The sequence below is a fragment of the Pleurodeles waltl genome, chromosome 9 (genome assembly GCF_031143425.1).
Source record: "Pleurodeles waltl isolate 20211129_DDA chromosome 9, aPleWal1.hap1.20221129, whole genome shotgun sequence".
Classification (NCBI taxonomy): Eukaryota; Metazoa; Chordata; class Amphibia; order Caudata; family Salamandridae; genus Pleurodeles; species Pleurodeles waltl.
In genome coordinates this window covers 1,151,258,550-1,151,272,473 of record NC_090448.1, presented here as the reverse complement: position 1 = coordinate 1,151,272,473, position 13,924 = coordinate 1,151,258,550, and the positions used below count along the sequence as shown (strand labels likewise).

At 43.5% G+C, this 13,924-nt stretch overlaps 1 protein-coding gene across 9 annotated transcripts in view; it reads left to right on the top strand.

Annotated features, from left to right (window-relative positions):
• RYR3 (ryanodine receptor 3) overlaps window positions 1-13,924 on the top strand; it is a 1,450,647-nt gene that overhangs the window by 895,779 nt on the left and 540,944 nt on the right. For all 9 annotated transcript variants that reach the window (XM_069208992.1, XM_069208994.1, XM_069208991.1 and 6 more), the window contains 2 exons: window positions 6,308-6,423; window positions 11,269-11,336. In XM_069208992.1, the coding sequence (XP_069065093.1) occupies window positions 6,308-6,423; window positions 11,269-11,336 (184 nt within the window). The remainder of the gene's footprint in view (window positions 1-6,307; window positions 6,424-11,268; window positions 11,337-13,924) is intronic.

Below are 13,924 nucleotides of genomic sequence, written 5' to 3'. Positions count from 1 at the left end.
TAGAGTGCAAAAACACAGCTTTTATTAAAGGTAAAACTGAAGAGAAATCCACAGGCATTATTAGCCAATGGACTGCATTAAAAGTATAACAAAGAAAAAAACTGGCTCCGTTCCTTTAAGACCTCCAGGACCTCCTGTATCCCATCATGCCCAGAGGTGACTGTTGGGTGACAGTTAGGTCAGTACTTTTTTAAGGTGACATATTGAATAATCCTTTTTATCCAGAAGATTTGTCCGGGGAGGAGGGCTGGTTGTTTATGGTCTTTATGAAGATTCCCCTGGAAGAGAACTAGGATTGCAAGTAAGTAACTTATCCTTCTCTTTTAGGGGATCCTCATCAATAGTCATAAGCATGGAATAGAATAGCAAGTCCATCCCTTACTCTTGCGGACGAATCAAAGGCAACCACCATATTTTTTATCCGCAAAATACGTTTCTTAAGTGGCCTGCCCTATTAGGGTCTCTGTCTTGGTATCTGAGTCTTGACAGTAATGTCTTGTGAAAGTATCACTGATCTCCAAGTAGCTGCTTTTCAGACTTCGGAGATGGGGACATTCTTTAGCAGGGCTGCTGTTTCCACCTTGCCTCTTGTAGAGTGTGCTTTAGGCCTGGCAGGCAATTGCTTTTTATCCAGCTGGTAGGTGAACATAATGCAAGAAACTATCTATCTGAAGATGGTTTGCCTGTCCTCATAAAGCCACAGTTTACAAAAAGGTGATCAAACTGTCTGATGTATTTGGTTTTATCTAGGTAAACTCTCAGTATTCTTTTGAGGTCTAGAGAGTGTAAATCTTTTTTCCCAGGTGTGGACGGGTTAGGAAAGAATGTAGGAAGTGAAACTGTCTGATTGATGTGGAATTCTTACACCACCTTGGGGAGGAAACTGGGATGAGCCCCCATCACTACCCTGTTGGCATGAAAAATTTGCAAGGCTCTTTGACGTAGAGAGACTGAATCTCACTGACTCTGCACCAAAGTAATTGCCACTAGAAAAGCAGACTCCCATGTAAGTTGTTGTAAGGAAGCCTTATGTATTAGTTCAAAAGATGGGCCCATAAGTTTTGATAGTACCACATTCAACTCCCAAGGAGGAGAGGAGGAGTGTACGGGAGGGAACACCATCTTTATACACTCCAGGAAATCTTTCACCACAGGTATTTGCAAGAATGACAGTTGAGAAGGTGACTTTCTATAAGAAGTAATTGTTGACAAGTGAATCTTAGTAGAAGAAAACTGTAATCCAGATTTTGCTAGATGGAGAAGGTATGGTAGTATAACCTTTTCTTGTTCCAGAATTGGATGGTAACCATTCTTAATATATCACATGTAAAACCTTTTACATTTAGAGTAATAAGAATGTCTAGTAGAAGGTCATTTTGATTCTATTAAAATGTTCATGCAAACCTGAGAGAGTCCTAAATGTCCAGGCTGCAGGAATTCAAGAGCCATGCTGTCAAGCTCAATGAGGGAAGGTTGGGGTGGAATATCTTCCCTCCGAGATTGTGGAGGAGGTCCAGTCTGCACGGTAGTCTCCTGTGTGGTCTTTATGACAGATGGAGTAGGTCCGAGTACCACCACTGACGGGGCCATTCCGGGGCTGGTCCTGGCTCTGTAGAACTTGTTGATGACTGTCATTATCGGAGAATTGGGGGAAACACATACATAAAAGTCCCTAACCAGCTTATCAAAAGGGCATTCCTCTTTGTCCCTGGTCGGTAGAAACTGGATGCGAAGTCTGGGCATTTTTTGTTTGCTTCACCTGCAAACAGGTCTATTTGCGGTTGCCCCATTCCTGAAAAATAGCTTGAATGTCGTTGGTATTCAGAACTCAGTCATGATCCTTTGTGAAGGTGCGTCTTGAGGAGTTTGCTTAGGTGTTCAGAGATCCTGGTAGGTGAACAGCAAAAATTGTTAGGTCTCTGTCTAGTAGCCATTTCCAGATGGATTGTGCCTCCAGTGATAGAGGATGTGAGCGAGTCCATCCCTGTTTGTTCAAGTAATGCATTGTGTTTGTGTTGTCTGTTTGAATGAGAAGAGAGCTCTTCTCTTTTGGTGGATAGAGGGACTTCTGTGCTAGATGGACTGCCCTGAGTTCCAGCATGTTCATGTGATAGAGCTGTTCCTGGTCTGACCACAAGCCCTGAACTTGCAGAGACCCCATGTGAGCTCTTGAACCCTGGAGGGAAGCATCCATGATCAGAGTGTGTGTAGGGAGTTTCTGGTGAAAAGGCACTTCTATCTGTAAATGCTGGCTCTGCATCCACCATTTCAGTGACTGCTTGACTTCTTGTGTGATGGCTAGTCTGTCATCCCATAGGTTAGAATTCTGAGACCACTGATCTTCCAGTACTTATTGTAGTGGTCTCATGTGCAGTCTGGCACCGGGGACTATAAAGATGCACAAGGCTATTGATCCCAGTAGCAATGCTGGTTGTCTGGCTGATGGATGAGGGGTGCAGAGGAGAGAGCAACGTTTCCTATTCATTGGGGATAACCTCTCTTCCAAAGGATACACTTATGCATGGTTTGTATCCAGAATCGCTCCCAGGTAATGTATTCTATGAGTGGCTAGTTGTGTAGATGTTTTGAAATTGACCTGTAGACCCAACTTTTGCAGAGTTTTGAGACCGGTCTGATAATGCTGTTGCGTAAGTGCTGGGTAGGTGCTCTTGATCAACCAGTCGTCTACGTATTGGTAGACAAATATTTTCTTCCTCCACAGGTGCGCAGCAACTACGGCCATTCATTTAAAAAAAGTTTGGGGCGCTGATTTCAGAAAAGGGTAACACTTAGTACTGGTGTTGCTTGGATGCCACTCTGAAGCAGGGAAACTTTCAATGTTTTCCTGCAATTGATATGTGGAAGTAGGCATCCTGAAGGTCGATGGAGCACAACCAGTGCCCCTGATGGAGCTGGGGGTAAATCTGGTGAAGGGCAAACATTCAGAATTTTTCCTTCCGAATGAACTTGTTCAGAAGCCTTAGGTCTAGAATCAGTCTGTACTCCCGAGTTGGGCCTTCTTTCTGGACTAGAAAGTAGCGTGAATATTTCATTTTGCTAAAAGACTTGTAGATGGCAGGATGTTGTTTTTGGTGGGACTGCTAGGGGAGTAGACTTGAATCTAAGCAAGTAACCATTTTGAAAAATGTTCAATACCCATCTGTCGCTTGTGCCACTTGTTTAGGTGCTTTACGATAATTCCCCCGACCGGAGAAGGAAACATGGAAGAGGGAAGCAATGGCTCATTGTTTTGGCTGCACTTTATGTGAATATGCAGAGGGACGGGGAATATTCCTTCCTCGTCCTGGACTTCATGGATGGTAATGTGATCGAGTTTGATGTTGCTGTCGTAGAACCCAGTGAGGGGTTTGAACCCTCTGCTGATAAGGTCATCGGTCATATGGTCTGTATTTGCGTCTAAATTATTTGCGCTTCTCGAGGCCCACTGCCTTGAGAGTATCCACTTCCGCTTTCCTCTTGGCCATTTTGTTGTTGGCATGTTTCCCGAAAAGGGATGTTCTAGTGAGGGGAAGATTCAAGATTCTTTGCTGGGCTTCAGGTTTCAGGCCTGTAAGTCTGAGCCAAGAAAGGCATCTTGCAGATATTCCTTGAAAATAGCCATGAGCAGCGAGGTCAGAGGCCTCAGCTGCAGTACTGATGACCTGGTTTGCAACCGCTAGGATTTCCTGCAAATCTTGTCTATCCTCCTTTGGCAATTTCTCTGTAAATATGGATAGGAGGTCACACATTAATTTATCATACCTCCCAAGTATTGCAGAGGCTCTGGCCATCTTCATGAAAGATGCAGAGATATTCACATCTTCTTCCCTACTGAATCAAACTGTTTACTGTCCTTATCTGGCAGGACTGTAGAAGATGACGCAGTAAGATGTGCCTTTCTTGCAGCCGCGCCTATCACAGAGTCTGGAGGAGGATCAGACTGGAGAAACAGAAAGTCCTGGTCAGGAGCCTTGTATTTCTTTAGAAGTCTTGATGGTGCAGCATGCACAGAAGTTGGAGTCAGGAAGACTTGCATGGCAGGCCAGAAGTCCCGGGACCAGTGATAGGAGTGGTCTGGAAGCCAATCTGTGATGGAGCATCTAAAAATTACAGATGACCTAGACACAGGTGTTGCAATGTCTATGTTCAACTTTGCTACCCCTCTGACAAGCACATCATTAAAAGTAACAAGGTCCTCCACTGGAGAGACCCTCGCAGGAGGTGAGTCAGACAGTGTTGGTGAATATTCTCTAACAGATGAGCGAGAAGTCGTGGACCAAAAAGGTGATCTATGTCTGCAACGTGACCTGGGACACTAGGAGTGACAAGACCTTGACTTAGAACTCCTATGTGGTGTCCTAGATCTTGTCTTGTGAGACATGTCTGTTTTTTACAGACACATTAGAGTCTGGTAAGAGGTTTATTAAAGGAAAAGCGAATGTAAGTGCCATTTTTAGCCTTCACTATTGGCTGCATGGATGTAAATAAATATAATAGTTTTACATATTTATATGTTTATATTATATTATATGTTGTGCGTATATATTTGCTGTATTCTGCGGGGTCCCCGCACATAGGCGGGAATATTCAATGCTTATGACTTTGATGTGGATTCCCCTGGAAGAGAACTAGGATGACAGGTAAGTAACTTATCCTTCTTTATTCCCTTCTCGATTTTCTTGTTCTTCAACAAACATTTAATCCTTACACACACCCTTTTCCTTTCGTTGTTTTCATATATTTTAATATATGTAAACATTAGCCCATAACTGGCTCTCTATTTGGCAGCCCCTTCAAAGAAGGAAAGGCTTCCATAAGAAGAGTCCCATCTCCATTATCCGCTTCATAAGCAGGTTTGAGGCACACTCATCAGCAGGATCTGTACTTCACCTGCTGTAGAAAATTATAAATTTTTAGTTTGTGCTATAAAAACGCTCATTCATTGTCACCAACTCTGCCTTTTCCCTTACATCTTAACAACTCTCCATATTTTTCCTTTGCAACATTGCAAAATTTCGTTTTGTGAAATTTCATGAAAATAACATGAAATTATGCAATATTTTGGGAATTCAAATTTGCCAGTATCTTGCAAGAACATTGAATGTGATTGGACGGCTCTCATTCACAAGTCATGCTAGGTTCAAGCGATTGCATTGGTCCAGGGACAAAATGGGGGTCATTACGACCCTGGCCGACGGCGGTGACTTGGGGAAAGGTACTACCAACAGACTGGCGGTACCTTTTCCCAAATTATGACATTGGCGGTTTGGCTCAAGCCAAACCGGCAATGTACCGCTCCGTATGCCAAGGTGGTAACAGCCGCTGGGCTGGAGACTTCGGTCTCCAGCCCAGCGGCTGTCACAATCCCACCCTCGGGTGTATGACCCCCGTCTACCGCCATGGTTTTCGTGGCAATCTTACTACCACGAAAACCATGGCGGTAGGCACTATCAGTGCCAGGGAATTCTTTCCCTGGCACTGATAGGGGTCTCCCCCGCCCTCCCCCAGAGCCCCCCTCTCCCACTCCCGACCCCCCTGACATCCACACACGCACACATACAACCATACACACACGCATACCCACATCCACCCTCGCACGCATTCACAACACACAACAGACACGTACACTCACATTCATTAATTCACGCATGCATTCCACGTGACTCACACCCGCATGCACGCATACAAAAACAGACACCCCCACACACAACACTCCCACACATGCACACAACACCCCCCTCTCCTGTCGGAGAACCCCACTTACCTACTTGCAGGGGGTCCTCCGGCAGGAGACAGGATGCGGCCTACCAGCAGCAGCGTCCACCGGCAAAACACCGCCAGGCTGTATCATGGCTCATGATATGGTGGGCGGTATTTTTCTGGCGTGGCGCTGCTGCTGGCAGCACCACCACCTTACCGCCACCCGCCGCCATGACCGTCGACGGAATACCGCTAGCCTTCTGGTGGTATTTCGTGTATGGTAATAATGTGGTTGGCGGCTGCTAGCCACGGTGACGGCATGTTGCCAGCCGTCGCCCTGGCGGTAGGTGGTCAATACCGCCAATGTTGTAATGAGGGCCAATGTCTCATATGTGACATTTTCTTTTCCTGCAAGTCATTTTATGTTATAACCAATCTCCTGCAAAATAAAGCTGTGCAAAATGTCACGTGTAACGAACATTATGCATTGACCTGATATTTGTCAATCATCACTGCTCACAGTGGGAATCTTTATCCTCTGCCCATCTCCAGAAACTATTACTATATGTTTCATAACATTCTTTCTTTTCTCAACTTCTCATTTCAGGGGTTTGAAGGAGATGGAATTGGATGCCTCTTCCATGGAGAAAAGATTTGCCTTTAAATTTTTGAAGAAAATATTGAAGTATGTCGACTCAGCACAAGAGTTTATAGCACACTTGGGTAAGATAACTGTCCTCAAAAATGTCATTGTGTCAGCCTTATGGGTGGTAATCTTTTCCCGTAATGTTAAAGGGAGGTCTTCACATTCTGGAAAATAAGTGTGTCTTATTTATGATAAGGCATACGGTAACTCTCTGTACTTTGGAGGATAAAATATGTTTGGTTTATGGCAAAGCAAATGCCAACTCTTAACATTGTATAATAGAATAAATAAATTTTAGGGTGATGGAAATGGCAATATTTCACAGTTTGATGGTAATTCGACCTATATATACTTCACCTGAATATTTCGGCATCAAACTACGGAAACTTTTTGATAGCTCTTCACGCTGGTATAGGGCGCTAGCACCATTTCTGCACTGGAAACGACCACCATGAGGTCATTGGAGCTCTAAAGCTGCCTTACTGGCACCCTGTCTTTAGTTCCCTTTTTCTCACACCACCATTCCTTTTCGGAACATGCTCTCCCAAGATGTTCAGTCGGCATCTTTTAACAATTTTTGTCAGGTTTTCACTGTCCAAGAGAGTAGGCTTCAAACCCTGTAGATACTGTGGTGGACAAATGTGCATCTTGGATCCATACAACATATATCTTTGGTGCTTGGAGTCTGAGCACAACAAGAGGTAGTGCAACTTGGGCAGGATCGTGTACCCCAAGGCCATCAAGGAAAGGGAGGCAAACGTTTTTGGGCCCAGCCCCCGATCGATCGACTCGCCAGGAAGAAATCTTGCTTGAGGATGAAATCAACGGAGTTACCATAGTTAAAGCCTTCCTGATGCAAACACAAGGTGAAGCGATAACAAGACTCTGACGGCATTGACCGTCCAAGTGGCATTGAGCTTCCAGAAGCCACTCCTCCTCCTCCTTCTTCTCAAAGCAATAACTAGTCCCCATAATCCTTGGGATTATAGAGCAGTTGGCAAGTTGTTCTCAGTAAGGAGTATGACCCTTCAATCTATTAATGCAACATGCTTAATGGGTCTTTATTCCCATGTAGGAATGGTTGGGATGGCCAGGTCGCAACCAGACAAGTCCTTCAATTAGACTTAGTTATGACATGTGTGATGGGCACGCCTGATTGCACAACTCCGGTTCCTTCTACGATATTAAAGCAAACCTGATGGACGTTTCCTGTGATGGCTCACTGCTGTTCAGAGAAAAGGCTGATTCGGCCCTTCAGTGGCTCAAGGATAGTAGCCACTGCTAGATCTCTAGGACTCCAAACCCAGCAGTGAGATTGCAGACAATTAGAAAATTCTGAGGGTTCACCAGAGGTTTCTCCTTTTGTGGCAGACAGCAAGGTCAGCAGCTACAGAAACCCTTTTTTCAGCAGTACTGGTTCGTGGCTAGGGCAGAGGCCGAACCTTACCTCTCTGTCCCTCCTCCTTCTCTTCTTTCTCTGTACTTACGGTAGGAAAACAGCCCTAGTTCCCTCTAGTCGGAGCATATGGCATCTATTACGGAAATGGTATTCTTTTCACACCTGAGAGGCCATAATGTCAGACCAATGGGTCTTGCTGATCATAAAAACAGGATATGCTGTATCCTTCCGACAGGCCCCTCCACCAATTCCCTCCTTGTCTTCCTTTCCATCTGCAGACCACCTACACATCCTTCAGCAGGATGTAAACATCTCACTTAAGAGGGCAAAGGAATTGGTCCCAGAGCAGAGGTGCTGCTTCTGGTACTTCCTGGTCCTGCACAAGGAAAAATTCTAGATGCTGACACTGGAAACAGAAAACTGGATGGTATCTGTTGATCTCCAGGATACATATTTTCACATACCAATTCTGCGATTGCATAGGTAGTACCCACGCTACATGCATTACCAAATTGTCGTCCTCCTGTTTAGCTTGACTTACATTCCACGAGTCTTCACAAAAGTTTTGGAAGTGGTCACTGCCTGCCCCAGAAAATCAGGACTTCTAGTGTTTCTGTACTTGGATGATTGGCTCTTCAGGGCCAAGTGTCCTGAGCTAATGATGTGCCACCTACAGTCATCAGCTTCATTAGAATACGACCTGGGCTTTTCCAGCAACATGCCCAAGTATCACCTGGCGCTCTCGCAGTGCATCCTTTTCATAGGGTAGTATTGGACACTACAATCAGTCAAGCCTTTTTCCCCCACCTCAGGGGATAATGGATATTCAGGCTGATTCTGATGTTTCAGAATGGAGCACAGCTTCCAAGCCTATTGGTTTTGCATCTGCTTGGCCTGCTAGCCCCATGCATTCTCCTGATCACTCACACACGTTGGAATCTGAGGACTCTTCAGTAGTACCTCCAAAGACACTGCAGCTAAGACACCTGAATGCTTTTCATCTTCCTAGTGAAGTGTAGGATTTTTTTGAAGCTCCCACAGACATTCCACTAAAATTGTGTACTGTGGGAGAAGGCTTAGGTTTGTCACATGTTGTTCAGATAATTTCATATACCCTGTCAAGGTCCACCAGTGGGATATCTTACAGCTTGCCCTGTCGATGGCTGAGCAGGGTTGTGTACGGTAAAGAGCCACTTATCTGTGTTGTTTGCCTTTCTGTGTCTCGGACTTCTGAAGGGCCTCACAGTTATGTTCCCCCCATCCCTGTTCATTATGCCTCAAGGGTATCTTAATCTGGTCCTCATATTTTTACTGTGTTTAACGTTTGAACCCTTACACAGTTGCCGCTTGCAATTCCTTACCTGTAAACATTTTTTCTGATTGCCATTAAATCCTTACGCCCTTTTTTCCTGATTATTTGGTCCTTAGAAACCATAGCTTCCTTCCTGCCAAAGATAGTCACACCATTTCACTTAGGGGCAGTCTATCATCTTGCCTACCTTTGTCCTGCCTCCATATCCCACTAAGGAGGAGGAGAGACTACACAGACCAGACCCTAAGAAGGTGGTCAGTTTCTTTTTACATTGATCATATCAAATATTTCCGGCTTGGTGCACAGGTTTTCATCAGCTACACCTGCACAATGAAGGGCAACACTGTCCAAAAGAGAACGTCCAGCTGGCTCATCTTGTGCAATACGATGTGTTATGTGCTAATATCCTAGAAACATCCAGGGGCATCAGAGTTCATTCCACCAGGGCACAGTCTTCAACTTCAGCTCTGGAAAGGGGAGTCCCTGTGGCAGACATCTGCAAAGCAACAACCTATTCTTCCCTACACACATTTGCAGAACACTACTGTTTGGATACAGAGGTGTGGATGGAAGGACACTTTGCACACTAAATCCTCCATAACTGTTTGGTTTAGCCAGTTCTTCATGCCCCACCTCCCAGTTGGGTTTTTACTTGGGAAATATATTTAAAAGGTGAGAAGTTTGCAATCTCTATTAGAAGACCAAGTTATTTACCTTTGGTAACAATCTTTTTGGTGAATACTCGAGCTACCTGCTGAGTCCTCACGAGTCCTTCCAACCTCCCCTTCTTGACTGCTGATTTTCTACTAGAATCATTAAAAGGTTCCGACTTTAAGTTTTGTACTGCACCTTGCTGATAAGATGTCAATGTCATCCTGTTCGCCTCGAAGCACGGAACTAATGGATAGGTCACTGACATCAGGACGCCAGCAGGGGTGTTTTATGGCTCCAGTGACGTTTCTGGTGTTGAGATGGAGCCAACCCCCCTCCTGGCAGGGAGAGCTATTGAAAGGTTTTTGGATCCATTCTGACTCCGAATATTCAAAATGTGAGAAATCTGCAGTTAAATAGATTAGTCACTAGAAAGATCATTACTAAAGGTAAGTAACTTTTTTTGCAACGTTTATGCTAATATAAATGGCAGCTCTTCACACTCTGGAGAATAGAGTCTGCTTTGTATATGATAATATAAACTGCACCGCATCACACTCTGGAAAATGGGGTATATCTCGATTATGAAGATGGTGAAATGGCTTAGTGGGAGGAGTGAGTACTGTAGAGTCTTGTGTATTAACTGCAAGTTGTAGGATTAAGGGCCTCCTTTAGGCAGAGGGTTTGGCAGAGTGGCAGGAATGCCATAACCAGCAGTGTTCCTGCTCTGCAAGACCAGTGGTTGCCTCACTCTATTTACAGTTGGAAGAACCACTGGGTTACTACTGTCCGAGCCTCCAACGGCTGGGGCAGTGGTATCCTCTGGCCCAGCGGTCGCTCTGCCACAGAACTACTGAGTCACATTGATGGTCGTCATGTCCCATTGAGTGAGGGTAGACCATCCTTCATTTTTACCTTCCCTTTTCTGCTACACGATGTGTGTCGGAAACTGATCGAGAAAGTGTTAAATGCCCCTCACAAGCAGAGGAAAGGCTTACTGTGTGATGGGACTATTTAGTTTATGGTCTCATAAAAGAATCTCCTTCTTTGGAAGTTTATTGTCTCCGAATAAAATGTTTGCTTAGCAGGCTTTATAAACATGGTGCCCGCTCTGCAACATTTACTGCTGCAGCAGCTCTTCTCATAGCAGGAAGATCCCCAGCAGATAGATGGATATCTCTAGATATTGCAAGAGGTGCTTCACCATGGGATCAGAGGACATCCATCTGCTGACCTTCCAGATGTCTGGATGCCTGCCGAGAGCTAAATAAGGCCCTAAATCCTGACCAGGGTAAATCAGCTTAGTGATTTACTGATGAGGGTTAAGAAAGTGGGAGCCAAATATGTTGCATATCGCTGCTGTAAAAATGTGGAGAGTATACTATACTATGCAAATATACCTATAATTATCATTATTTACAGGGCAAAAGTGACTTTACATTGGTTTACAAATAAGGTCTGCATTGAAAGGAAACAGCAAATTTTATTAATAATGTGACTCGTGATGCCAGGCGTTTTTATATGTCAGTGTTGCATGACATCTGCGTTGTGTATTTGCAGAGGCCATTGTCAGCAGTGGGAAAACCGAAAAGTCTCCACACGAGCAAGAAATCAAGTTCTTTGCCAAAGTAAGTGTGTGATCTTTTGCAACAGTCTGTTGTATTCAGGATTTATAAATACTTTCCTTGAGGCTATCAAAATAATGATACCGAAATGCCGTGAAACCCCTTTATATTCATTTTGTTTGGGCTTAGCACTAACCCATGAATGTCAGCTTCTTTGTCCCTTATAACTCAAATACTTCCCCAACATAGCACCATGAAGTGATTCATTTATGCAGTGCATGCTTCGAAAACACAAATAGAATGCTTTCACTTGTACTGGTCCAAATGGCACTGTAAATCCAGGTTTGCCACTTTGGATTTTTTTAGGGACTATAGTTTAGAGTCCTCTTTTATGACAACCTCGGTGTTTGTTGTGAATGTAATTTTTAAATGTAAAATGTTAATTACTATAAAGGAAATAATATAACCATACAAACCAAATTCTAATAATTGTCAAATACAGTGTCATTAAACATTTGCACTTCAAAATGACTCGTGGTACAGAATTTGTGGAGCTTATTTTGGTTGAAAAGATATAACAACATTACTTATTTTACAATATTGCTGTTATCATCTTATCATTAAGCAAACTATTTGAAATTAGGGTGTACTGGCAAAGTTTGACAGCATTCTCCTTTATTATTAGCTCAATGCTCTTATGGTGCATTCTGTAGTTGCCTATTCCCAATTTCATGTACCTTGACTCCACACTGTACTCCTTCAATCTATCGAGCCATAGCCGCTCCCTAAAAAGTATTATCTAGAGACAGAAGCATTGCTAGTGCCAAATACATTACGCAGAACCAGAGGCATTTCTCATAGGCAGGTGCATTACCAAGAGGCATTACCCAAAGGTATTCTATTGTATTGCATTGTATTGTATTATAGTATTTATACAGGGGTTACTACTCCTATCTGGGACACTTAATCGCTTGGCCACATGGATCTCATTTTGTTCTATGTGGATGTGTGGTTTGAAGTGTCTTTGCTTAGAGCCTGTGTGGGAAGTGTCAGTTGTGTGTATTGACCACTGAGGTGCATTGATTATGTTATGGGCTGTAGCACTACACAGGTGTGATGGTAGTGTGAGAGATACATGTGCATTTTTAAATTTGTGTTGTGCTGGCAGCTCTGATTAGCTCTGATGATCCATTTGATAAATTATCTTTTATATTCTTAATCTGATTTTCTATGAGGCTGTATAGGAAGTCTTCCACTTTATGATCTGCACGATCAGAAAGTAATAGCAGTTGTGGTTAAACAATGAGGAGAGATCAGTGGTCTGTCCGTATAGACTATGAGATAGTCCTACTTTATATGATTATTATTGTGAGATGTCAGCTAAAGAGATTTGCCAAGATATACTGTGTTATCATAGTTGTTGTAGGGTGTCAGTGCTCAGAGTTTGTGACTATTTAGGACCTACAGCACTATGTTAAAGTCCTCTGTTGACCAGCAATTTGTGGCAGGTCTCTTTATTCGTAGTATGTCTCACATGTGGTTGATTACCAAGAGCCAAAGGCACTGCCTGGTATGTTTTGAAATCTTCATAACCTTCTGGCAGGCTCTCTCCATCCTCCATCTAATGTAACACTCCCACACATGGATCTGAAATAGATTTCTGCCATCATACCTCCCCATGGTATGGAACTTGGGGGTAAGCCAGAATAAATTTAGGAAAGCGCCTAATTGGAGTGCGTGGGGCAAGGGCACAATTGTCGATAAAGATGCCATGTCTCGGAGTTCTAGGCATGGATGATTGTATTGTCATATAATCTTTCTTTTGGGAGCAAATTGTCAAAAATACATAAAAAATAGATTCTTGTAATTTCACTTTGGAGTTCTTCCAACACTGGACCATCTACTGTGATGATAAATCCAACCCTCAAAGATGAACTGCAAATTTTGTGAAAAGGGTGGGATACCCAACTTCATATTATTATATATTTTGTATTGTACTGTTTGGGCCCCATAGCCGGTTGCTGCACCGCAAGTATAATCTTGTTAGCGTTTGGATGTGTAGACTAGCTGCCAGGAGATCTCCGTGAGCAAGGAGCAGAGTCTCTTGAAACGCGTTGGAGTGGAGTTTTTGCTGTATCTGTTTATTTGCCTGAAAGATTAAATATTAATGGAAGCAAGTAAGTGACTGTGGAGTTCTCCTCTGATCTGAGAAGTGACTTTGGAATTTAACAGGGGTTCGCAACCCTTTCACAGTCAGCCGTGCTGGGGGCAGACTGCATGCAAGTGTGTTGTTGTAGCTTATATATATATATATATATATATATATATATATATATATATAATTGAAAAGCTTTTTATTAATCATGCAATAAACTATTATTATTGCTGGCATCTTACAGTAAAACACTACATCTGTATTCCATGCTCGAGACATCTCCACACGCGATAGATACCATGCATACATGCTCTCCATACACGTCCCTGCTATCTGTCTGAAGCCCCTTACCCTAGCTGTTCACATGCAACTGGCAATTTGCAGTACATAATCAAATTTAAACAGAGCTTACAGTGTGTTAGACTGCATTAAGGAGGCTCACCAGAAGTCAAAAAGCGAAAAGCTGGGAGCGCTCACAGATTAGAACACACTTTCT